This window comes from Bicyclus anynana, chromosome 26 (assembly GCF_947172395.1).
Source record: "Bicyclus anynana chromosome 26, ilBicAnyn1.1, whole genome shotgun sequence".
Lineage (NCBI taxonomy): Eukaryota > Metazoa > Arthropoda > Insecta > Lepidoptera > Nymphalidae > Bicyclus > Bicyclus anynana.
This window is the reverse complement of record NC_069108.1, coordinates 6911578-6938693: the sequence shown is the minus strand read 5'-3', so window position 1 is coordinate 6938693 and position 27116 is coordinate 6911578. Positions and strand designations below refer to the sequence as shown.

Here is a 27116-nt window from a genome sequence, read left to right as displayed (position 1 = left end):
GATCACCCGACCTAAACCCCCTGGATTTCTTTTATTGGGGTTGTCTCAAAGACAGGATCTACGCAAAACCGATTACGACATTGGACGAGCTTCGGCAAAAAATCACTCAGGCTGCGGCACATATCAATGCTAGAAGATATGCGCGAAAAATAAAACGGTCGTTTTTAAGGCGATGTCGTGCCTGTATTAATGCCGGTGGAAAACAATTCGAACATTTACTTTAATGTTGTGTAATTAAAATAACAAACACATTTTTGGAACATAGTAAAATTTATTACTAACAACAAGAACAATTAAGAAATTTGGTTCTTGTTTACAAATGGTACGCATATTTTTTTTTGTGACTAGTTATCCTAGGGTATTATACTATTTTGAAATTTTGATTAGTTGCGTCAACTTTGAAAATAACTTGCCATAGCGGTGTTCATACTTTTTTTTGCAAGACCATGAGTCAAAGTAGACTGAAAGTAAAAATCTTTAAAAATTTGAGGGAAAAAAAATATTTTGATTTTTTTTTGTGTAAAAACTGCGGGCATTGTGGTGTTTTTAAGAGTTGTGGTGAATAGTAGTACTACTTAGGTTCCGATACAAAAAAAATCTTAAGCATATTTAAGAAATTGTAGCTGCGGTAGTTCAAAATATCATACAAGGTGTAAATTTTCAAAGAATTTTAAAATTTATTTTGTAACTAAAAAAAAAATTTAGGTATATTTTTTTTATTATTTTTCCTTAAGTGCTCATGAGCAGGTCAATCTTTTGGCGCCCGCTTATCGTTGAATTTTGGGACACGTTGTATACTCCCGGTTTTACTGCACACATGCGAATCGATCGTTTTTTGTTATTAAATAGATGTTTACACTTCAATGATAACATGTGTGCACTAGTAAGTTTCTCTGACGCTAGGCTCTACAAAATACAACCAATTTTGACACATTTAAATAACAAATTTCAGCAGATGTACACTCCAGCAGAAAATATATCACTTGATGAGAGCCTTCTTATGTGGAAAGGCTGGCTTGATATCGGCCAGCTGATCCCGAACAAATCTGCTAGGAAGCAGCCCCCAGCAGCATAGCAATCCGTTGGACGCCATTACACCGTCGATTGTCTTGAGATTAGTCCAGGGCTTGGAGTACAAGGGGTTGTGTGTGGATGGATAATTACTATCAATCCCCTTTTGGCTCGACGTTTGAAATCTGTTGGGTTTGACTGTGTAGGAACTCTGCGGACCGACCGCAAGTTCGTCCCGCAGGCCCTACACGATCTCACCAAAAGGCACATGCGCCGGGGGCAGATATCTGGTCTTTCCTTCGGTGATGTTGATATCATGTTAAGAAGAGACACAAACAGGGTTGCTATTCTCTCCACATACCATGGTAATGGACAGGGCACTGTAGGAGGTTCCACTAGACCCATCCTAATTCCTAATATTGGATAACAATGTTATGAAAAGGGGGGGGGGGGGGGGCGATCAGTTTTAAATTCCTTTAGGCTGTGTCCCCAGTAAGCAAACTGTCAGCGGCCAACTGAGTTAGCGGCGTATCGGTTTAGTACGCCCTTCCATATATTTCAAATGGCGTGTTCACAGTTTGCTAGTTTTGCGCTCACTGTACGCAGTTTGCAGCGTTACGCGCGCCGACTATCTTAGTGAGCGGCCGACTCCCACCAAAACCGGTTCCAGTCGGCGGCGGCGATTGGTTGTTCGCCGGGCGTAGTGACTCAGTTTGCCGCAAACTGATTATTCGGATAGTTGGAAAAAAGCTATCATCGTGTTAGGACGTGTTTTTTTGCATCGCACCTAACTAATCTCAACGCACACACACATCACTGAAAATCCAAGATGTCCTTTGATACGGAAAGGTTCATTAGTGAAATACAGAATAGACCATGCATATGGAACATGTCGAGTGAAGAATACAGCAACAGAGTATTAACCGATTCATGGCCCATGACGCACCTAGCGCGTCATGAAAAAACCTTTAGGGCCAGGCCACAACTGTGCGTTGCGGCGTCGCATCGCAAAAATCAACGACGCCGCACAACGCATCGTGGAAATTTCCGATGCGCTGCGCAACGTACAAATCTGCGATGCGACAACGCGTTGCCGTTTAGTCGGTGTCCATACTTTGAACGACCTGCACGTGTTTTTTAAGCGATATGGCGGAGTACGATGTCGACCACCTGATATCTTTAATTTACGAACGTCCCGTCCTTTGGGACAAAACTATATCACAATTCAAAGACAAAAATTTAAAAACAGAAGCATGGAGGGAAGTGTGTACAAGTTTATATTCAAATTTTGAGGAGTTAAATACTGTTGAAAAATCAAAAATCGGTAAGTACTTATAAACATTTATATTTTCGTTAACTGCCAACTTAGAGCTCCAATATTACTATTAAAATAATTACAAAATTCGTTTCTGATTATGTTAGCTTCTGTTCTACTTTCATGTGTTGTTTCGTGTAAAATTTGCAAAGAATCGTCAATAATCATTTCTTCAAACGTTTGTGCGCCATCTCGATTCAATACAAAGTTGTGTAATACACAGCATGCTTTTATAATGTCTATTGTGAAATCGTAAGAAACATTAATGGGTCGGTGAAATATGCGCCATTTATTTGCGAGTATGCCAAAAGCGCTCTCAACATATCGTCTGGCTCGGCTCAAACGATAATTAAAAACTCGTTTTTCTATCGATAAAAACTTCCCAGAATATGGGCGCATTATATTTTTTGTCAGTGGTAATCCTTCATCCGCCACGAAGACAAAAGGAATTTCTTTTTGAAAGCCAGGTAACGGTTTTGGCGGAGGTATAGATAATTGACCTTTTTTTAATAAGTCGTATAGTTTTGAATTTTGAAAAACAGTGGAGTCACATTCCTTACCATATGCACCTATATCGACATATATAAATTTGTAATTCGTATCAACAAGTGCTAATAGAACAATGGAATTATAATTTTTATAATTGAAAAATAGGGATCCACTGTGATCCGGGCTCAATATACGAATGTGTTTTCCATCTAGCGCTCCTATACAATTAGGAAAGTTGGTCTTTTTTTCATACTCTTGAGCAATTTGTTCCATCAGCTCTGTTGTAATTTTTGGTAATTCCAACCTTTTAAGAATGTTCCATAAAATACGACAAACAAATTTTACTATTTCTGTTATTGTAGATTTTCCACGATAATATGTGAAATGCATATCTTTAAAAGTATTTCCCGTCGCCAGGTACCTGAAAAAAAAAAAACAAAATAAATCATTATTCTTCATATTTTTTTAGGTAACGATGTCATAAAAAAATGGAGAGGAATCAAGGATAATTTTACAAAATACGAAAAAAAATTAAACGAGCAATGTAAATCCGGAGCTGGGGCCAAAAAAATTAAACAATATCATCTATACGACCAGCTCCTATTTCTGAAAAAGAATTTTCAAAATAAAACAACATCAAGTCTTGACGATGAAGAAATAAGACCAAGCACCTCAACCCAACAAAGCCAGCAACCTGTCATGCCACGTTACCAGCCTGCATCGCGTAAAAGAAAAATTGACGAAGACGAATTTGAGAAGAATATTATAGCTGCTTTAAAAACACCTGAAAGTAGACATTTATCTTTTTTTAAAGGAATTTTGCCATCATTGGAAAAATTGAATGATAATCAAACAATAATTTTCCAAAGTCGTGTCCTACAGATATTAACTGATTTACACCAACCATCATACTATCCCAGCCACTATCAAACTTCACAAACATCCGTCCAAGCAAACTATCAAACATCTCAAACAACTGTTCAGACTGGCTATCAAACAGCTCAAATGTCTATGCAGAGTGGCTACCAAACATCCATTCAACGCAGTGCCTTCCAAAGCGGATGCGAAACATCACCGGCACCTATGCAATCGTCTCCACAAACGCCAAGGAATGATGATGCAAATGAGCCAGAACAAATTAATTTCGATGAGGAACTAACAAATTTGACGAATGACACACAATCGGAATACGAGTTTTGAATAACACTAAATTGTGAAAATGATTAAACAGTATGATTATAGTATAAATAGTTTATTTTTTTCTTACCTTATAGTTAATCCCAGCATCTCCAGAGGTTCGATGGGTTTTCTAAATATGTATTTCTTTTGTAAATGAGGCTTTATCAAACTAAGAAGCTCTTCAAAACATCCTACACTCATCCTAAAGTAATCGAAAAATTTAACCTCGTCCACTTTTAGCGCCTCATATTTCCTTTTGAAGTGGTTTCCATCTTTATTCATAATTGTCAGTAATGGGTGCACCCAGTACTTTCTTTTCTGTTTCTTTTTCTTAATACGCCTTAACGCAAGCAGAAGTAGAACACGCGCAGTGCGATCCATGTCTCACTAGAAACTGAAACGTTGGTTAGCGTCTTTACGTACGATGTCGTATGCGATGAAATTTTTGCGTTGCGACATCGCATCGCATAGCTGTGCGATGTTGTTTTTACGATGCGACGCCGCAACGCACTGTTGTGGCCTGGCCCTTAGGGAGGCCAATGACGCGACAAGCGCGTCATTAGAAAATTGTACTAAATATATTTTTTATTCAATTTAAACCAAAAATCCTTTTATTTTACATAAAAAATAACACATTAGAGACAATAATATCAGTGGCCACTAGATTATTTTGGAAAGTTAAATTGTCAGGGGTCGTCAACCACATGGTATATTTTTTTATTCATCCATAATTATTCACACACTAAAATGTAAAAAATGTCTAATAAAATATATATCTAACGGTTACTCTCGCTTAAAAATTGAGAACGAGGTGCAGATATGTTGACTGTCTCCATCTTACTCTCTACTTTCATGGCATTACACAACACAAAAAAAATTCAAAAAAGAATTTGATAGGAATGAAATATTTTTGTCTCTAACAGTTGTAGTATAATTTATTACAATATTTAAACAAATAGGGTGACTTTATTTCTTTATCTTCACTTCACAAATTTATTGTGCCTACAACATTGGGAAGCGTGTGACTAGACGCGGTAAAGTATAAGTAAAGTAGACCTGCGAAAGTGTTCCTGCGCATGGCGATTTATCCTTTCTGAGATCACTTCCGTGATCCGTGAATACTTGAAAGCCGTGATAGCCCAGTGGATATGACCTCTGCCTCCGATTCCGGAGGGTGTGGGTTCGAATCCGGTCCGGGGCATGCACCTCCAACTTTTCAGTTGTGTGCATTTTAAGAAATTAAATATCACGTGTCTCAATCGGTGAAGGAAAACATCGTGAGGAAACCTGCATACCAGAGAATTATCTTAATTCTCTGCGTGTGTGAAGTCTGCCAATCCGCATTGGGCCAGCGTGGTGGACTATTGGCCTAACCCCTCTCATTCTGAGAGGAGACTCGAGCTCAGCAGTGAGCCGAATATGGGTTGATGACGAGATCACTTCTGTTGTGCCCTTGTCAGACATCAGACGTGCTCTCATTACTTTTGACCCTACCGACGACATTCGCTTGCGTGTACCTGGACTCCCGTGATTTTGCATTAGTGACATTGTGGCTTGTGATACTGGACTCCGATTTTACGTTTGTGTTACTGGGAAATCTATCGAATTTGAATCAATCTACTTGCCGTTCATCTGTGGTAAGTTTTTTGATATTAATTTCTTATTTTTTAATAACTAGACAGCAGTAGCGGTGGGTATTATATAGTTTTATTTTAAACAGTATTGTTAATAAATAATCCTTTATTTAATTTTTGAAGAACAAAGTTTAAATTGTGATAAATTATCAAACAAAACTAACGTTATTTGTTAAGTTTTTTTTACAAACAACAAACTTACCAGAACATAAAAGCTCAACAAAATATAGTAGGTATAATGACTAGTAAACTAAAACAGGGAAACGTACAACGCAAGGTAAAAACAATGCTATTGTTGTATTTATTTGCGCCCGAGCGGCATCCCTTTATCGATAACGAGTTGCGCGGCATTGTTCTTAAACGTAATGACTCAGTCTGCACGTTAATACAAAAAAAATGAAATAAAAAAAATTAGGGACGTAAAGTTGAAACTATGTAACTTACACCTCGCATTTGATTTTTTTAGAACAATGGATCAACCGTCGACTTCTAGAGCAGAACATGAAATAGAAAATATTTTGAGGACAATGGAGTCTCCAAGAGATATACTTCCAGACGAGGAGAATCTATTTACGGACCAGGACTTATATGGCATACTGCTGGGAGAAACTTTGGAAGATGATTGGATAGATTTGGCTGAGGAAGAGGTAGTTACTACCGAAAATGAGCAACCAGTACTGCGAGACGCGGAAGTACTTCAAGAAGGAACCTGGACCATGGGTAATCCAGCTCTTGAAAATATAATTCCGTTTACTGGCAACCCTGGTCTTAAAAAAAATATGACCGGAACTGAACCAATTGATTTTTTTAATTTGTTATTCAACAATCATTTTCATGATCTTATAATAACGTGTACAAACGCAAATGGTAAAATCCTGAAATCCACGAGTACAGGGCATACACGATTCAAAAGGTGGAAACCAATATCTTTGCCAGAATTCCAGACCTTTATTGGCATTATTTTCCTAATGGGATTAATAAAATTAAATCGGCTCACTGATTACTGGAAAAAACATTATTTATTTGATTTTACATTAAAAAACTACATGTCAAGAAATAGATTCTTCATGATTTTAAGAGCGTTGAATGTTCAAAATATTCCAGGCAATGAAAGCATTAAAAAGGTATGCTCATTAATTGACATATTTAATAAAACATTAGAAGAAATATATTATCCAAGTAAAGAGTTGACTGTGGATGAATCTCTGATATTATGGACAGGTCGATTAAGATTTCGTCAATATATGAAAAATAAAGTTCACAAATATGGCATAAAATTATATATGTTAGCCGAAAATAACGGTATCTGCATGAAAATACATTTGTATGCTGGGGCTCAAGATAATGTAGTGGGTGGTCGTGGTCACGTCAAAAAAGTATTACGTTTACTAACTCAAAACTATTTAAATGTTGGTCATTCTATATATGTAAACAATTATTATGCAAGCGTTGATATGGCCAACGAATTATTAAATAATAACACATATTTAACCGGCACTTTAAGGCAAAATAAAAAAGGGAATCCCAAAGATTTAATTAATACAAAATTACAAAAAAATGAAGCATGTATTATGCATAACAATAAAAATGTAACAGTGACAAAATGGCTAGATAAGAGGGAGGTCTGTTTCGTGAGTTCTGAACACAATAGTGAATACATACTTTCAAAAAATAAATACGGAAACGTTTCGTTTAAACCTAAAGTGCAGGTAAATTACAATAAATTTATGAGATCAGTGGACAAGCATGACCAAATGTTAAATTATTATTGTGCAGAACATAAAACGTTAAGGTGGTATAAAAAAGTAATTATCCACATCATGCAGATGCAATTATTAAATTCTTTTTTCCTTTATAATTTAAACAGAGAAAGGAAGACAACTTTATATGATTTTAGATTACGAATAATTGAATACCTGTTACCCAATAAATCAGAGAATATTCGACCGTCAGTTTCGGGTAGAATTCATTTGCCAGCACATTTACCCAAAAGAAATGGCAAAACAATGAGAAAACGGTGCAGGCTCTGCTTTAATGTCCACAAAAAAAGAGTCGATGTGTTGTTTGGCTGTCCTGACTGTCCAGGTTTTCCTGGATTATGCCTGGAATGTTTTAGAGCATTTCACAAATACTAATCATTATTGATTTGAGAATTTAACGCTCTAACCACTGCGCCATGGAGGTAGAATAATTGCTTATATATGATATACGAATTTCTTAATAATCAGGTACAATTAATGATCACTATGATTAATCAGTTCTAACATGTAAAACAATTAAAGTAAGTAATTATGTTGTTCCTATGAAACCAAATCCTTAATTACCTAATTAAAATAATCAGTCAAATAAGCAGTGTTTAATTACCAAAATGAACAATAGACATACGTGGGTACGATATTGTAATATGTTTTAATTTGTAATAAATCTTCAAAAACTTAAATATTTCTTTCATTTACCCCTGCTTATAACCTTATCTTACATACATACTCGTAATGTATTAATTAAATTATTTTTTTAATATTTCTATAATATTTTGCATAATAACATATCTTTGAGTAATGTTAAATCGAAGTAATTCATTGGACACAAATTGCCCAAAATATTTGCAGCCGTGCATATCCACGACTGTCACAGCCTTTACATCTTCCGTCTGCTTTTCTGTGCACGTTGCACTATCCTTCGTTGTATTCTTCCTAGTATCCCTTACATAATTTGTTCCACTATCAAATTCCCAGGATTGAGAGTTCTCCTCAAATAACTGGTCATCCTCGCACTGTGTCTCTTGTTCCGTTTCCGGAATATATTTTCGTTTTCTAATTTCTGAAAAAAAAACATACCGGGAGGCCCATTTAGAACGGTCAATATGGAAAAGTCTAAAACTGTAAGACAAACGAAGATCTGACATTGATTTTCTAATAAATTAAATTGCATTCAAAGAATTTTGAAATGTCTCTTACCTACTAGAGCCGGGAATCAAACCTACCACTCTAAGCCGGAAATGTATAAAAATAATCACCTTGTATTTTTATGTCACCAATTTGATATAAAATACGAAGATTCTTTGATTTTCGAGCCAAATGTTTACAACTCATGCTGAAAATCTGTAACTTACCTTCCATTTCCTATTAGACACGTAGATAGTCACTTTAAAGCACACTAAACTAATTAATAAAACAAAACACACGGTAACAGGTCTCACTTTGTATTATTATACTTGAAACTACTTAAAATAGTATCAAAAACATTACCGGGTTCCAATGACGCACTAGGTGCGTCACCATTCAGGAGGGCCAATGACGCGACTCACGCGTCAATACATTTTATATGGGGCCCGGGCGAATAGATTTGAAAAATGTAGGTGGCAAGGAATCGGTTAAAGCAGAGCAATTGGAATGAAGTCGCTGAAATTATATACGATGATTGGCAAAACTTAGAAGAAAACACTAAACAAAAAAGAAGTAAGTTCCATTCTAATGAATTTATTATTTATTCAACAATATACTTGTATCACTCACTACATAAAACAAAGTATCATAATTTACATAGTATTTACGGCTTTACACACTCCGTTACACTATTTCTTTCTGTAGCTACAACTTACAAATATTTCTCTTGCCAGGATAGCTTTCCTTCGTTAAGAAAATAGTTTTTAAAGTTTTCTCTTGTTGTTTTTCCAGAATTTGATACAGTAATAATTTGGCTCCTTGAACTTGTAAGAGTTGTTGAGGTACGTCGCGAAATATGTGCATATTGTGCTTGTTCTCTTGCTATGACAAAATTATGTAAAATACAAACGGCTTTTACGATAGCGATGGTTGTATTCACATTAGTAGCGATCGGTGTATGCAGAACTCTCCATTTGCTTGTTAGGATGCCGAATGCACATTCCACGCATCTCCTAGCTCGACTATGACGATAATTGTAAATTCGCTCTTCCTTATTTAAACTTTTATTAGGAAAAGGCCTCAAGATATGCTTTTGTAATCCAAATGCCTCATCTCCAAGAAACACGAAAGGTTGGGGCAATCCATTTGAATTAGGCAATTTAGTTGAGTTAGGAATCTTCAGAGACCCACACGCCAATTTTTTGCCAAAACCACTTTCTTTAAATATATTACTGTCAGCATTTCGTCCGCAAGCACCTACATCAATAGCTATAAAAGAACAGTTTGCATCTGCTACGGCTAACAGAACAATTGAGAAGAACTTCTTATAATTAAAATAGTTAGACCCACTTTTTGGTGGTTTTCTAATACGGATATGCTTGCCATCGATAGATCCTATACAATTAGGATAGTTGGTTTTTTTATAATATCGTTTTGCTATTTCTAGCCACAATTCTTCAGAAGGTTCCGGCATTTCCTGTGGCTGTAAAATATCCCATATAATGCATGCAGTTTCACTTATTATTTTCGATACCGTCGATTTTCCAACAAGAAACTCTTGTGCAATTTTTCTGTAACTTAGTCCACTTGACAAGAATCTGGAAAGAATATTGAACTACCGATTATTTCTGTTTCAGTAAAAGACCTACAAAAAAAATGGAAGGGTTTGCGCGACTATCACACCAGAGAAAAAAATAAGGATTCCTCAGTCAAAAGCGGAAGTGGCGCAACAAAAAAACGCAAGACACCATACTTGGACATGTTACAGTTTTTAAATGTTTCTAGAGCTAGCAACCAGACATCTGGCAATATTAGCGCCGAGACGTCTAGCGACAGTAGCGCTATTTTAGATGAAAATGATCACTGTGTTTCAAGAAGACCAAAAAAGATGACTGTGTTTCAAGAAGCCCTAATTAACTCGATGGAAAAAAAAAGAGAAAACGATCCAGATATGAACTTTCTACTAAATATTTTACCGGAAATGAAGACAATGTCCCCAACACAGAATTTTGAATTTCGGTTCGAAGTGATGAAAATTATTAAAAATATAAAATATAGTGTACATAATAATTATAATATTAGTGATGGTTAGACGGTGGTATGATGCTAACTGGATGGACGAATGCCTACCAGTACCCACATCAGTATGGCTATGCGAGTGGAAGCAGCAGTACACCAAATGTGCAAAACTACCCTCGAAACAGTCCATCACATAGCTCTACAGGTTCTTCAGCGGAAATAGAAGACATAGAAGCAATATTGCGAGGCGATTCAAACCACACTGAAGATGAGGAATGACAGGTTACCAACTTAATGTTACCATATATGTTCTTAATTCAATTTAAATAATACAGTAACTTTGAAAAGTGATTGTTAAATTAAAAACTATAAATGCGAAAGTGACTTTGTATTACAATAAAAATAACATATTTTTTTAAAATCCTAAAGCGTTAATTATTTACTTACCTCAAAGTTATAGTAAGCCGTTCTTCGGGACATAATGTATCTCTTGTGATATTATTTTTAGCTATGTACTGGGTTATAGATTTAAGCAATTCATCAAATGTATGAGAAGTCATATTGAAATAGTCGTAAAATTTTTCTGGATGTTTCCTTAGTTCTGGATAAAGAGTGTGAAATTGTCCAATGCTCAACCTTTTCTTGTATAATGGGTGAACCCAGTGCTTCCTTTTATCCTCTTTCAGCGCTTCTAAGATACCAATTACTTCAAAAATATCCATCGTGACCAACACAACCACTCCCTTCGTACAACAAAAGTAAAGTGATAATTAAGTCGGTCGGCTAAATAAGCGGCTAACTCTCTCAAGTTTGCTTGCGACGCACGAAAATTGATTTGAGTCTGCAGCTAACTCAAATTTCAGTTCGCTGCAAATTTGCGGCTCACTCAGTCGGCCGCTGACAGTTTGCTTACTGGGGACACAGCCTTATAATTGCCAGTCACTCATCTTCTATGAATCACCGAGATTTTCGAACTAATTTAATAAATTCACTTCTTTCGCGGCACGCCACCGCCCGTCCGTTTCCGCCCCAAATAATCCAACAACAGAGAATAGAGTTGAGTCACCGCTTGAGTAAACAATCGCGCCGCGTTTGCGTGGTGTGTGGAAAAAGAGGTGTGACACTCAGTGTAGGGTGCAACAAAGAAGTGTGCATGGAACCGTTTCCTCACTTTACATATGTAAATTTCGTCAAAATCCGTTCATCAGGGTCATTCAGGGTCGTTAACGATTTTCAGTGGAGAGAATTTCGCGGCCCTCAGATTCCTCCGGAATTGAGGCGCGAAATTTTCACACAAGTCAATGTAACGCCTACTGCTCCATCGGTCGACCCATACACGATCTTTGGTCAAATATGGGATCGGCCGATCATAGAGCACATAGCGTCAGAGATAAACAAATATGCACAGCAGGTGGCATCCCAAAAATTCGAGGACAACAGCCTCCGTCCCAGAAGCCGCATCTGCCGTTGGGTGGATACAACGACAGATGAGCTGTACGCCCTTTTTGCAATTATTCTGGCGATGGGGGTTGTTGTCAAAACAAGACCTGACGAATATTGGAATGACACCCGTGACGTATTTTGTACACCCGGTTTTACTGCTTACATGCCAATCGATCGCTTTTTATTATTAAACTAGCGGACGCCCGCGACTTCGTCCGCGTGAAAGTCGTTGTAAACTTTCAAGTACCCCTACCCTACCCCTACCCTACTCATTAAGGCTGCACTTCTTTATTTATTCCTCCCACCGCGAGTCGCGTCGAGCGCGGCAACCGTTACACAAAAATAATCCATATAGCATGAATTAGCATTCACGCGCGATGGCTTAGCGTATTTCTTGTATAACTTTGGTGTTTCTTTACCGATTTTTATGATTCTTTTTTTATTGAATAGGTAATAATGTTAACTTTCTTATTAGGGATGAGTGATGAGTGTTATAAACATAAGAGTAGACAAAAATAATTAGAAAGCTCCGAACTGCTAAGCTATCGGGAGTTACACGTGTTATTGTGAGTCAACCATAAAAGATAGACATATATATGCTGTTGTGTTTTTATAGATAATTTTAAGGAGAACATTTCCGTCATACATGATTTCTATGTAGCTTTAACCATTAGGGCTGTACACGCGACGGAAGCTTAAAAAATTGAGTAACTTCTCCCGTTTTCTCAACATTTCTCTTCATTGCTCTGCTCCTATTGATCGTAGCGTAATGAAAAGTATACTTACTATAACCTGCCCAGGAGTATGTAGAATAATTGTACCAAGTTTCGTTAAAATCCGTCCAGTAGTTTTTGTTTCTATAAAGAACATACAGACAGACAGACAAAAATTTTACTGATTGCATTTTTGGTATCAGTATCGATCAATTATCACCCCCTGATAGTTATTTTGGAAATATATTTCATGTACAGAATTGACCTCTCTACAGATTTATTATAAGTATAGAAGATAGATGTCTGCACTTTAATGATAACATGTGTGCACTAGAACCGGGTGTAAGTTTCTCTGACGCTAGGCTCTACAAAATACAATCAATTTTGACACATTTAAATAACAAATTTCAGCAGATGTACACTCCAGCAGAAAATATATCACTTGATGAGAGCCTTCTTATGTGGAAAGGCTGGCTTGATATCGGCCAGCTGATACCAAACAAATCTGCTAGGAAGGGTATTAAAACTTATGAGATATGCGAATCTCAAACCGGGACGTATGTCGGTTTGAGATTCATTCTCATAGAAAATCCCCACCCCAGCAGCATAGCAATTCGTTGGACGCCATTACACCGTCGATTGTCTTGAGATTAGTCCAGGGCTTGGAGTACAAGGGGTTGTGTGTGGATGGATAATTACTATCAATCCCCTTGTTTGGCTCGACGTTTGAAATCTGTTGGGTTTGACTGTGTATGAACTCTGCGGACCGACCGCAAATTCGTCCCGCAGGCCCTACACGATCTCACCAAAAGGCACATGCGCCGGGGGCAGATATCTGGTCTTTCCTCCGGTGATGTTGATATCATGTTAAGAAGAGACACAAACAGGGTTGCTATTCTCTCCACATACCATTGGTAATGGACAGGGCACTGTAGGAGGTTCCACTAGACCCATTCTAATTCCTAATATTGGATTACAATGTTATGAAGAGGGGGGGGGGGATCAGTTTTAAATTCCTTTATAATTGCCAGTCACTCATCTTCTATGAATCACCGAGATTTTCGAACTAATTTAATAAATTCACTTCTTTCACGGCACGCCACCGCCCGTCCGTTTCCGCCCCAAATAGTCCAACAACAGAGAATAGAGTTGAGTCACCGCTTGAGTAAACAATCGCGCCGCGTTTGCGTGGTGTGTGGAAAAAGAGTGGTGACACTCAGTGTAGGGTGCAACAAAAATGTGTGCATGGAACCCTGTTTCCGCACTTTACATATGTAAATTTCGTCAAAATCCGTTCATCAAAATCACCTACACACTCAAGCAATTATTGAGGTCAAACGGAATAGGGGTACCATACCTACGCTCTCCGCGAAGAGAGAGTCCTTTCGCGTGGTAGTCCGCGGCCTTCCAAAGGAGCTCAGTATAGAGTAAATAAAAGCCGACCACGTTGCACAGGAGCTTCCTGTGCACGAGGTTCATCCTATGTACCACACGCGTACAAAAGAACCCGTAGACCTCGTATTAGCGATCGTCCACCTGTCTCCCGAGGGTATGAGGATATACAACCTCAGGTCCATCTGTCACCTCTCTGGTCTCTCCTTCGAGAAGCCAAATAACAAAGGACAAATCGGCCAATGTCACCGATGCCAGTTATACGGCTACAAAAAAACTGTTTCGCCCAACCCAGGTGCGTAAAGTGCCTGGGTGATTACGGCACTATCGATTATCCCTGCAAGGAGCGAATCGCTGAAGTGCCCCCAAGCCGATTGCGGTGCGGCGAAGCCGGCCATCCGGCGAATCATCGCGGATGCCGGAAGGCCCCACATCCAGGCAAGCAGTCAGGCAAGCGAAGCGGCAGGGCAGCGACTCGCAAACTTGCGGCTAAAAAGCCCGCTCAACCCAAAGTCTAAAGCTTCATACGCGACTCACTCCTTCTCGGATGTAGTCCGTATGGAAGAATACGATCTCTTCATTGAGAAGTACAAAGTAGACCCTCCAACTAAGGCCCTAAGGGTAATGAGCGAGCACAGTATCATGCTCCGCGCGATAGAAAACTTTAAAAACTTTCTAAATGGCTCACAACGGTAGGTTAAAACCGCATACCCTGACTGTCGGCTTCTACAACGCAGACGGGCTCACCGATGACATACTCGGGGTCCGCAAATGGATAAGCGACCACAAACCGGACATCTTTTTGGTGCCGGACCTTCTTGAAACCTAGCCTTCGCGATCCCAAAATAGGGAACTATTGAATGATTAGAAACGACCGGACCACCCACAAGCAGGGTGGCACGGCTATTTATCACAGCCAAGGGCTCTTTCACTGCACTCCTCTCGATCCTCCCGAGCTTAGTAACATGGAAGTCACAATCTGTCAGGTCAGTATGACCGGCCATTTGCCGATCACACTGGTTTCAATCTATCAAAGATGTGATAAACAGCTGCTAGAAAGTGACATTCAGTCACTCCTCTCTTTAAGCCACTTCGTCATCTTGGCCGGTGACTTCAATGCTAAACACACAAGCTGGCTTAACACCGAATGCCTAGAGAACGCCGAATGCCTGGAGGATAGAGGTAAACCCAGAAAAGAGTGCTCTTCTCAAGGAAACTTGCACGCCATTTCGATTTAAAAGAGGTCACCTTACACGAAGCACCCATCCCGTGGCAACGCACTGCGCGGGCGCTCCGTGGTTTGTGCGCAATAACGACCTGGATCTCTCCACAATAGTCAATATATGAAACAGCTCTCGAAAACCAACTAGTGGTTGAGGCTTGCAGCTACATCCCCGATACCAACGCTGATTGTAGATTTTGTCGCGCTAATCCCGCTTGTTATGGACGTTCTGGGGCGCTGACGCCGTAACCGAACGGAGCGGCTCGTTTTCGCTCACCGGTCGCCTGCGCTGCAAATTGCGTTGTTTGTTGAAGTTAACGCGAAGCGCAAGCCGGTTGACCGAAGTTGCGCGAATCGCGAGATTTAAACTGATTTGTGATGACCACGTATCTTTGTGGCAGTTTTGCAAGGCTATTGAAATAATTAAGTGTAGTTGATCGGAACGCGGTTCTATGTGCGTTTGGTGCCTTCGACATCTTGTTCTCCGTGGTTTGTGACCTAGACTCCCGAAATAATTAGTGTTTTTTGTGTCCTCTTGTGACTTGGGACATAAAAAAACGAAAACCAAACCTCAAAAAAAAGTACAAGCTTTTACCCTTTTGTAACAGATTTCAAAAAAAGGAGGAGGTTCTCAATTCGAGTGTATGTTTTTTTTACATTATTTAATAATTAACAGCAAAAATAAAAATATGAAATTCTTTTCCTTTCCTATTTCTATATTTTTATTTTTGTAATTTAGAAATCTATCAGTGAATATGATTATCTACACGAGCTTGAAATACCAATCCCAAAACAAAATTGTGACATCAGTTTTTTAGAAAAATAAAGAACACTGGCAGACGTCACATGATACCACCAGCTTCTTCTTTTTATTTTTTTCCCAGTGTTTTTTAAAAAGAGAGCTATCTCTTTTTAAAAAAATAATAAAAACAACAAAACGGATTCTTCTTTTAACCTTTTTATAGCTCCCTTTTTAAAGAAATAATAAGAGCATCAAAAATTAAAATATGCAATTCATTTCCTTTCTTTTTCCATATTTTTATTTTTGTAATTTAGGAAGCTATTAGTGAATACGAGACTACAAGAGCTTGAAATAATAAACACGAAAAAAAATTGTGACAGCAGTTTTTTAAGAAAAACAGAACACTGGCCGACGACTAATGACACTCCAAGGTGGTTAACCTACCACTAAATTCTTCTTTTTACCTTATTTTTAAAGAATTAATAAGAACTTCAAAAATAAAAATATGCAATTCTTTCCCTTCTCTTTTTCCATATTTTTATTTTTCTAATTTAGAAAGCTATCAGGGAATATGAGACTGCACGAGCTTGAAATGCCAAAGAACACAAAAATAAATTGTGGCAACAGTTTTTTAAGAAAAACAGAACACTGGCTGACGACTAATGACACTCCAGGATAGTTAGCCTACCACCAGATTCTTATTTTTCCCTATTTTTTAGCTTTTTTTTTTAAAGAATTTTATTATTCCTTGAACATCAAAAATAAAAATATGCAATTTATTCCCTTCTCTTTTTCCATATCTTTATTTTTGTAATTTAGGAAGCTATCAGCGAATACGAGACTACACAGCCTTGATATACCAAAGAATAGGAAAAAAAATGTGACAGCAGTTTTTTAGGAAAAACAGAACACTGTCTGACGGCTAATAACACTCCAAGGTGGTTAGCCTGCCACCAGATTCTTCTTTTTAGCTTTTTTTTTAAGAATTAATAAGAATATCAAAAAAAAAACATGCATTTCTTTTCCTTTCTCTTTTTCCATATTTTTATTTTTGTAACTTAGGAAACTATCAGCGAATACGAGACTACACAGGCTTGAAATACCAAAGAATACGAAAAAAATTTTGACAGCAGTTTTTTAGGAAAAACAGAACACTGTCTGACGGCTAATAACAAGGTGGTTAAAAAAAAGGTAAAAAGAAGAATCTGGTGGTAGGCTAACCACCAGATTCTTCTTTTTTTTTAAAGAATTTATAAGAACATCAAAAATAAAAATATGCATTTCTTTTCCTTCTCTTTTTCCATATTTATATTTTTGTAATTTAGGAAGCTATCAGGGAATACGAGACTACACGAGCTTGAAATACCAAAGAATACAAAAAAAATTGTGACAGCACGGGTTTTTTAGGAAAAACAGAACAACTGTCTGACGGCTAATAACACTCCAAGGTGGTTAAAAAAAAGGTAAAAAGAAGAATCTGGTGGTAGGCTAACCACCAGATTCTTCTTTTTTTTTAAAGAATTTATAAGAACATCAAAAATAAAAATATGCATTTCTTTTCCTTCTCTTTTTCCATATTTTTATTTTTGTAATTTAGGAAGCTATCAGCGATTACGAGACTACACGAGCTTGAAATACCAGACCACTAAAAAAATTGTGACAGTAGTTTTTAGGCAAAACAGAACACTGGCTGACGACTAATGATACTCCAAGGTGGTTAGCCTACCACCAGATTCTTCTTTTTATTTTAGCTTATTTTTTAAAGAATTAATAAGAACATCAAAAATAAAAATATGCAATTCTTTCCCTTCTCTTTTTCCATATTTATATTTTTGTAATTTAGGAAGCTATCAGGGAATATGAGACTGCACGAGCTTGAAATGCCAAAGAACACAAAAATAAATTGTGACAGCAGTTTTTTAAGAAAAACAGAACACTGTCTGACGGCTAATAACAAGGTGGTTAAAAAAAAAGGTAAAAATAAGAATCTGGTGGTAGGCTAACCACCAGATTCTTCGTTTTTTTTAAAGAATTAATAAGAACATCAAAAATAAAAATATGCAATTCTTTCCCTTCTCTTTTTCCATATTTATATTTTTGTAATTTAGGAAGCTATCAGGGAATACGAGACTACACGAGCTTGAAATACCAAAGAATAGGAAAAAAATTGTGACAGCAGTTTTTTAGGAAAAACAGAACACTGTCTGACGGCTAATGACACTCCAAAGTGGTTAGCCTGCCACCAGATTCTTCTTTTTAGCTTTTTTTTAAGAATTAATAAGAACATCAAAAATAAAAATATGCAATTCTTTCCCTTCTCTTTTTCCATATCTTTATTTTTGTAATTTAGGAAGCTATCAGCGAATACGAGACTACACAGGCTTGAAATACCAAAGAATACGAAAAAAATTGTGACAGCAGTTTTTTAGGAAAAACAGAACACTGTCTGACGGCTAATAACACTCCAAGGTGGTTAAAAAAAAGGTAAAAATAAGAATCTGGTGGTAGGCTAACCACCAGATTCTTCGTTTTTTTTAAAGAATTAATAAGAACATCAAAAATAAAAATATGCAATTCTTTCCCTTCTCTTTTTCCATATTTTTATTTTTGTAATTTAGGAAGCTATCAGCGAATACGAGACTACACGAGCTTGAAATACCAGCACACAAAAATAAATTGTGACAGCAGTTTTTTAGGAAAAACAGAACACTGGCTGACGACTAATGACACTCCAAGGTGGTTAGAATTCCACCAGATTCTTATTTTTCCCTATTTTTTTAGCTTTTTTTTTTAATGAATTAATAAGAACACTAAAAATAAAAATATGCAATTCTTTCCCTTCTCTTTTTCCATATTTATATTTTTGTAATTTAGGAAGCTATCAGGGAATATGAGACTGCACGAGCTTGAAATGCCAAAGAACACAAAAATAAATTGTGACAGCAGTTTTTTAAGAAAAACAGAACACTGTCTGACGGCTAATAACAAGGTGGTTAAAAAAAAAGGTAAAAATAAGAATCTGGTGGTAGGCTAACCACCAGATTCTTCGTTTTTTTTAAAGAATTAATAAGAACATCAAAAATAAAAATATGCAATTCTTTCCCTTCTCTTTTTCCATATTTTTATTTTTGTAATTTAGGAAGCTATCAGCGAATACGAGACTACACGAGCTTGAAATACCAGACCACAAAAAAAATTGTGACAGTAGTTTTTAGGCAAAACAGAACACTGGCTGACGACTAATGATACTCCAAGGTGGTTAGCCTACCACCAGATTCTTCTTTTTATTTTAGCTTATTTTTTAAAGAATTAATAAGAATATCAAAAATAAAAGTATGCAATTCATTCCCTTTCTTTTCATATCTTTATTTTTGTAATTTAGGAAGCTATCAGCGAATATGAGACTACACGAGCTTGAAATACCAGCACACAAAAAAAATTGTGACAGCATTTTTTTAGGAAAAACATAACACTGGCTGACGGTTAATAACACTCCAAGGTGGTTAAAAAAAAGGTAAAAAGAAGAATCTGGTGGTAGGCTAACCACCAGATTCTTCTTTTTTTTTTAAAGAATTTATAAGAACATCAAAAATAGAAATATGCATTTCTTTTCCTTCTCTTTTTCCATATTTTTATTTTTGTAATTTAGGAAGCTATCAGCGAATACGAGACTACACGAGCTTGAAATACCAGACCACAAAAAAAATTGTGACAGCACAGGTTTTTTAGGAAAAACAGAACACTGTCTGACGGCTAATGACACTCCAAAGTGGTTAGCCTAGCACCAGATTCTTCTTTTTAGTTTTTTTTTATGAATTAATAAGAACTTCAAAAATAAAAATATGCAATTCTTTCCAATCTCTTTTTCCATATTTATATTTTTGTAATTTAGGAAGCTATCAGGGAATACGAGACTACACGAGCTTGATATACCAGAACACAAAAAAAATCGCGACAGCAGTTTTTTAGGAAAAACAGAACACTGGCAAACGTCTCACGACACTGCAAGGTAACCAAGCTACCAGTAGCTTGTCCTCTTTTTACCCTCTTTTAGCTATCTTTTTAAAGAATTAACAAGAACATCAAAAATAAAAATATGAAATTCTTTCCATTCTCTATTTCCATATTTTTATTTTTGTAATTTAGTTTAGTAAAAGCTTTTCAATTAACTGAGAAAAATAACACTTAGGCGGAGCCGTAATGAACAGAAATGGAACTGTGTCCTCTTAACACTTGAGGACGAAGAAAGGAAAAACCAAACCTCAAACTATATGCTCAATTAGTGAAAACAGCTAAAATAAAAAAAAAAAATCCTTATTAATTTTTTTTATAATTTGGAAAACTATCAGTGAAGCTATTTTTACGACTTTGATATACCTAGGGACACAAAAACACTGACTAACAAATCACCAAAAGTAATTAATTTACACCACACAGAGAAGTAGGCGCTCAAATGATGAAAATGGCAAAAAATTGAAATATGAATATACAGGCTGCTCGGGAGTATTTCCCATAACTTCAAGGTGTTGACGAGTCCACTTATAGGAGCCTAACCGCATAACCAATATTTTTTCAACTAAAAAAAAAGTCATTCAAATAATTCCAACTATCCATGTGTAAATAAAGTGTAAAGAGAAGGACGACAGAGAAAGAAATAGAGCTCGGTGATACATAGACAGGGGTGTTGGTGGTAGGTCGAATTGGCAGGAGCACCAACGCCTTGGGGTCAGGAGGGGCTTTTCTTTAGCCGGTAGGAGTCCGGCACTATCCGGTTCAGGATGTCCATGAGGATTTTTTTCCTCCTGAAAAAAAAAAAGCTATCCATGTAATACACGCCTTTATCTAACCTTGTATTTTATAATACGTAAAACTTGGTTATTCATAATTATAAGGATGCGTCTAAGGGAAACATTTTAAGATCTATTTACAAAAGAAATATTATTTACTCCAAAAATATTCATTTTAGAACACATGTTTCTTGAACATTTTGAATTAATTTTTGTTAAAGAATATAACCCTAGAGTTACGCCAATACTCCCGAGCACCCTGTATGTTTCATCCTTACCCATATTTTTGAAATTTGGAAAACTATCAGTAAATATGATAGCAAAATATTCACTGACAGTTTTCACAAGCTGAAAATACAAAAAAAATCATAAAAGATTACAATGAAATTTAAAATAAGGTTGTAAATGTATAGCCTAATGGATGATATTTAATTTACAATTTAAAGATACAATAAGTCTCAAGGTCATTCTGAGATGGTTATCCTACCAACATCTTTTTATTTTATAAAGATAACAAACATATACCATGATGGATGAAAAATTCACCAAAACAAAAATCTAAACCATGCTAAAATAATCTCAATTAATAAAAACAGCCAAAGACCTTTATTCCTTTTTCATACTTTTATTAACTCTTTCACAGTTCATAATCTGGTAAGATCTTGTCAAAGTGGTGAGTGCTCTTTCACAATTCATCCATCTGGTAGGATCTTTTCAAGGTGGTGAGTGCCCTTTCATAGTTCATCCATCTGGTAAGATCTTCTCGAGGTGGTGAGTGCTCTTTCACAGTTTGTCCATCTGGTAGGATCTTCTCGAGGTGGTGAGTGCTCTTTCACAGTTTGTCCATCTGGTAGGATCTTCTCAAGGTGGTCAGTGCTCTTTCACAGTTTGTCCATCTGGTAGGATCTTCTCAAGGTGGTCAGTGCTCTTTCACAGTTTGTCCATCTGGTAGGATCTTCTCGAGGTGGTGAGTGCTCTTTCACAGTTTGTCCATCTGGTAGGATCTTCTCGAGGTGGTGAGTGCTCTTTCACAGTTTGTCCATCTGGTAGGATCTTCTCGAGGTGGTGAGTGCTCTTTCACAGTTTGTCCATCTGGTAGGATCTTCTCGAGGTGGTGAGTGGTCTTTCACAGTTTGTCCATCTGGTAGGATCTTCTCGAGGTGGTGAGTGGTCTTTCACAGTTTGTCCATCTGGTAGGATCTTCTCGAGGTGGTGAGTGCTCTTTCACAGTTTGTCCATCTGGTAGGATCTTCTCGAGGTGGTGAGTACTCTTTCACGGTTCATCCATCTGGTGGGATCTTCTCAAGGAGGTGAGTTCTCTTTCACAGTTCATCCATCTGGTAGGATCTTCTCAAGGTGGTGAGTACTCTTTCACGGTTCATCCATCTGGTGGGATCTTCTCAAAGTGGCGAGTGCTTATTTACAGTTCATCCATCTGGTAGGATCTTCTCGAGGTTGTGAGTGCTCGTTCATAATTCATCCATCTGGTAGGATCATCTCAATCTTCTTTAGACAGTTCATCCATCTGTTGAGAATCTATTACTTTTTCATAGTTCACCCATGTGGTAGGAACTTTTCAGGTGACGAGTGCTGCTTCACAGTTCATCAATCTGGTGGGTTCTTCTCAGGGTGTCTGGCAGCCATGTGCCTCTTCAGTGCCCGCAGGCGAGAGTATGAGGCGGTGCATTGTTCGCATTGATGCGCCTGCGTCGGCATGTGGGTAGCCATGTGCTCCTGCAAACTGACTTTGTACCCAAATTTCTTGTTGCACACTTTGCACTGAAACAAAAACCAGTATTAAAATGACCATCCTATGTCTATTCTGCATAAAAGATGCATGCTATATCTGTATATATATATAATGATAATTATTTCACATGAATGTGATAGTAGATAGATAGTAATAAAGGCTTGTTTGCGTTTCTATAAATAAAATATAATTGTTATTTACAGTATTAAATTTTACATTAAATAATTAAATTAAACTAAATCTTACCTATAAATAAAATATAAAAACAACATTCAAAGCCATTATTTACATTTACTTTATATTTTAATAAAAATTTTAATATTTTGCTGTTAAGTCAATAATAATATATAGAATATTTAAAATGTGACAATGTCATGAAAAAAAAAGTAAATTACCAAAAAGAAATAATATTAAAGAGGTTTTCTTTTTATATATATATGCTGTGCTTTTATGAGTCTTAAAGTTCTATGGCCACATCTCCAGAAATCGTGATTCAATAGAGCGGTTGGTAGTGCAAGGGCAAGTCCAAGGCAAAAGATCCAGAGGCTGATCTCCAACCCGCTGGAGGGATTTAGTTAAGGCTGCTAGACAGTCATCTTTGGCGGAGTGTACTCAAAATGCAGCCAATCGCCAAAAGTGGAGGAGCATTGCACAGAAGGCATTGCTCATCAACACGTGCAACCACGACCACTCTGCCAAGAGTGTACGATTAAGAAGAAAATCTTATCTGATGGTAAGTGATGATGTAATCTAAGATGGAAGCAGGCTAAGTTAGGAAAGATGACAATCCACACCCCTTTCAGTTTCTACACGCACCAGAATGCTAAATGGCTTGGCGCTACGTCTTTGCCAGTAGAGTAGTAATTAACCAAGGTCAAAGCCTCCCACCAGTCATAGAACTTAATTCAAACCCAGGAGTGCTGGGAGATTAGTTATTTAACTATGATCAGTAGTTGAACAAGGCATGGCAAGATTTCACAGAGCAAGGCAAAGTTTTGGTCAACATTATCATATTTATTGGCTCAATAAATAGTTACCTCATGAGATTTAATCCCCAAGTGTCTCTGCTGGTGTGCCCTCAAGTTTGAGCTGGAGATGCATCTCTGAGGGCAGAAGCTGCATTCGTACGGACGCTCTCCGGTGTGCTTTCTAAAGAGAACACTACATTCATCAACATCATCCACCTATTTTAATGGGAGGGTCAAAGACTTCCTTTTACTTTATGAACAAATACATTCCCTTCGATTGTGAACTAAGAACCACTATTCTGTTTCAATCTTTGTTTTATTTATTTACTAGTGGAAGCCCACAGAGAAAATCTAGCGTGTCAGAAGGCAATGGAGAGAAGTAACTAACTGACAGAATCATCTCAAATGTACTTGAATGAATTGACCACTTGAAATAGCTTTGGATCTTCTTCTTCTTTCCTGGGCCTTTTCCGCACTTGACCATTAGTGGTTGGCCATTGGACAGGCCATGTTACATTACAAAATTTAAAAATTTAACAAGCAAGTAACACTCTGATACCCAAAAGTTGGGAGCAGACAATGTGGACGTCCAACAAGGTGGGATGACAACATCTTCCTAACTCTGGGGCTTTGCCGGACCAGAGTTGTGGTCAACAGGGTGCAGTTGAAGCATTTGGAGGAGGCCTATGTCAAGTGACACTATGAATAGCAGGACATACTATAAACGTTTCAACACATAACTTATGTATAGCATAACTTATGTAAGGCTGCTTGGAATAAAAGGCTATTATATTTATACATTTTACCCTTTCAGTATCCAGATCTATGATAGCCCAGTGGATATAACATCTGCTTCTGATTCCAGGTGTGGGTTTGAATATAATCTGGAGCATGCACCTACAACTACTCAGTTGTGTGCTTTTTAAAAAATTAAATAGCACATGTCTCAAACTGTGAAAGAAAACATTGTGAGGAAACCTGCATACCTGAGAATTTTGTTAATTCTCTGCATGTGTGAAGTCGGCCTATAGGCCAGCGTGGTGGCCTAACCCCTCTCATTCAGAAACTCGAGCTCAGCAGTGAGCCAAATATGGGTTGATAAAGAACAATACCCCTAGGGTACAGAACCCTAAATATATAAACATACATTACCTGATGTGTACAGTAAGAGAAGACCTCTGCGTGGCCCGGAAGCTGCAGTGTGGGCACTCATACTGCTTCTCTCCGGTGTGCGTGAGTTTGTGCTTCAGGAGATAGTCGTTCCTTGTGAACACGCGGCCACAGCTCTGGAGGACAAGTAATATTACTTGATTATTTTTATATATATTTAGATTAAATTAGATACCCCGAGGCAGCAGTTCCACACTGACCAAAGAGTACATGGGAGGTTATTTTTAATCTATGCAAGTCAGACATGCTCTGCCGACTAGCCAGCAGAAGTCTGGAGGGATTTTTTTCCTCCCCGACAACCAAAATTTAAATTAAATTAAAATTATGATAATAAATACATCTTTACATAGACATTTTATTTGTTCCTTTGTGAGAACTGTTAGATTGATTTGGTCACTTTATTTGATGGATATTTCAAGTCCTTTGCTATAGATCAATACTGGGGTTGTTTTTTCGCAAGATGTTTATATAAACGCCACAAGACAGGGAAACAAACAATACAATACATATAAAGTAAGATACAAAAAGGCAGCCTTATCGCTTAGGATTCCTTTCAGATAACCTAATATTTAGGAAAATATTATACTGAAATGTATATGTAGATGTCTAAGATGGACACTAGGCCTTCTGGCCAAGAGCAAAATAGGCCCTGACAAATATTTATTTACTTATAACAGCAGTCAGTGTTTTAACATACTATGGGACCTTGTTTCCACTGAAATTAACCCTGGTACACACCAGTAATAAATTCTCAGTAAGAAAATAATTTCTTACCTCGCACACATATTTCTTGACATCATTCTTATGCACTTTTAGCCCATGATCTTGCAGCAACTGCTTAGTTTTGTATGATAAATCACATTTTATACATTTGAATAGCTCATCGGGAAGTTGTATCGCTACATTTCTCTGATGATCCCTCATATGTGACTCATACATGCCTCTTCTCGGCAAATGTCTATCGCACGAGACGCATTTGTAGCCATCTTTCATGCTTTTGCAGAAGTTTACCTCGTGCCCGAGACGTGATTTGCGATTTTTGAACAATTTTGTACAACCGAAGCATTTGAAACCGCCATTTTCTACACCGTGACATTTAGAATTGTGTATTTCGAATTTTTCGGCGTTTTCAAAATCTAATCTACATATATTGCAATACGAAGGTGTTCGTTTAGGTTTGCGTTTGTTATACTTCCTTAATTCTTCGATTTTAAGGTCGTTTTCGCTGTCCGATCCTTTCAAACTCTCAAAACAATCGAAGGTTTCGTCTCCTACCACGTCTTCTTTTTTTATTGTGCTATTTTCGTGATTTGATAATATCTCGCGCAATTTTTTATCAGATTTCTGGCAAAACTTTTTGAAGCTATAGTATTTGTCGATACGATCGAAACAGTCTGAGCAAATATTTTTCGGCAATGAACTTGGTTTCAAATTAATTTCTAAGCAATCGATTATTTTGTCAACTATATCGTTTTTTAACGTATTCTCCGTAGATATTTCTATTAATTGAGATAGGGGGTCTGTTTTCCAACATAAACGGCATACGTTGACTTGTTGAAAATATTCGAAGTTGTACATGTCGGAATCCAATTTAATTAACAGGTAATCTAAAGACATGGCTACTTACAAGTACTTAAATATCTTCTTCAATTGGAGGAATACTGTAGATATATTGTTTTTCTTCTGGATATTTCTTTAATTACAAGCTGCCAAATGCAAATGCACACGCCTGACGCCACACAAAACATTAATTGAAAATTAAAAATGGCGATTGGCATTTGGCATGGCGTGGCGCAATACATTTTTATAATCTATGGCGTGACGATCGATTGGCTTGGCGAATGGCCAAGTTTTAAACCAAAGAATATATACTGCAAGGAGTTTTAAATTATATTATATTATTTCACCATAATTTTTTTCTACAATGTCCTTACGAGTAAGAATTAGAATTTTCTTTAGGCTCAAAAGAAATAGAACTCAGAGCTATCAGAGCTAACATTAAAAAAAAATATAGGAGCATGAAAAATAAATAACCATGGACTTAGAACGAAAGCGGCAAGCGCCATCTATTGCGGAGTAGCTACCATTTCAGCGACCACAACCAATCGCAGCCCGCAGGCCGCGCGCGCCGTGCACTAAGATTTACTCCCAGGAAGACCAACCAATAGTCTATTCAAGGTCAAGGTCCAATTTATTTCTATAGCAACACAGAATCACAGAATAAAAATGATCCAGAATGAGTTTTGCAAGAAGCGTAGTGAAGCCGGTGCAACCCATAAAAAAACAAACGTCACGCGTCTCCTTGTGTTAAATTTCAAAATTTAACACTAACAACAATTACGTAAATTAATTTATTAGTCAGTAATAACCAATAAAAACATACTCCATCTTAATTCT

At 37.1% G+C, this 27116-nt stretch overlaps 2 protein-coding genes across 4 annotated transcripts; one reads left to right on the top strand and one right to left on the bottom strand.

Moving 5' to 3' along the window:
• Window positions 1-2157: 2157 nt before the first annotated feature.
• On the top strand, window positions 2158-4054 carry LOC128199590 (uncharacterized). Its single transcript, XM_052889733.1, has 2 exons — window positions 2158-2335; window positions 3285-4054. The coding sequence occupies exons 1-2, from the start codon at window positions 2158-2160 to the stop codon at window positions 4013-4015; spliced, it is 909 nt and encodes a 302-aa protein (XP_052745693.1). The 3' UTR covers window positions 4016-4054.
• LOC112045806 (zinc finger protein OZF) lies at window positions 2341-26502 on the bottom strand. 3 transcript variants are annotated; one of them, XM_052889725.1, is made up of 6 exons: window positions 25494-26502; window positions 24702-24835; window positions 23619-23730; window positions 8741-22610; window positions 4083-8448; window positions 2341-3236 (listed from the first exon to the last, which is right to left on the bottom strand). In XM_052889725.1, exons 1-4 carry the CDS (start codon window positions 26334-26336, stop codon window positions 22437-22439), a joined length of 1263 nt encoding a protein of 420 aa, XP_052745685.1. In that variant the 5' UTR covers window positions 26337-26502; the 3' UTR covers window positions 2341-3236; window positions 4083-8448; window positions 8741-22436. The 3 variants fall into 3 exon arrangements, with proteins under 3 accessions (XP_052745685.1, XP_052745686.1, XP_052745684.1); XM_052889726.1 differs by having other exon boundaries at window positions 4083-10111; window positions 10980-22610; XM_052889724.1 differs by having other exon boundaries at window positions 4083-22610.
• Between the last annotated feature and the right edge of the window lie 614 nt (window positions 26503-27116).

Excerpts from the sequence above, each read along its gene's own strand:
- LOC128199590 (XM_052889733.1), top strand. The coding sequence starts at position 2,158 with ATGGCGGAGTACGATGTCGACCACCTGATATCTTTAATTTACGAACGT. Across the intron at positions 2,336-3,284 it reads TGTTGAAAAATCAAAAATCG|GTAACGATGTCATAAAAAAA; the intron begins GTAAGTACTTAT and ends ATATTTTTTTAG.
- LOC112045806 (XM_052889724.1), bottom strand. The coding sequence starts at position 26,336 with ATGTCTTTAGATTACCTGTTAATTAAATTGGATTCCGACATGTACAAC. Across the intron at positions 23,731-24,701 it reads TCTCTTACTGTACACATCAG|AAAGCACACCGGAGAGCGTC; the intron begins GTAATGTATGTT and ends TGTTCTCTTTAG. Across the intron at positions 22,611-23,618 it reads TGGGGATTAAATCTCATGAG|TGCAAAGTGTGCAACAAGAA; the intron begins GTAACTATTTAT and ends TTTTTGTTTCAG.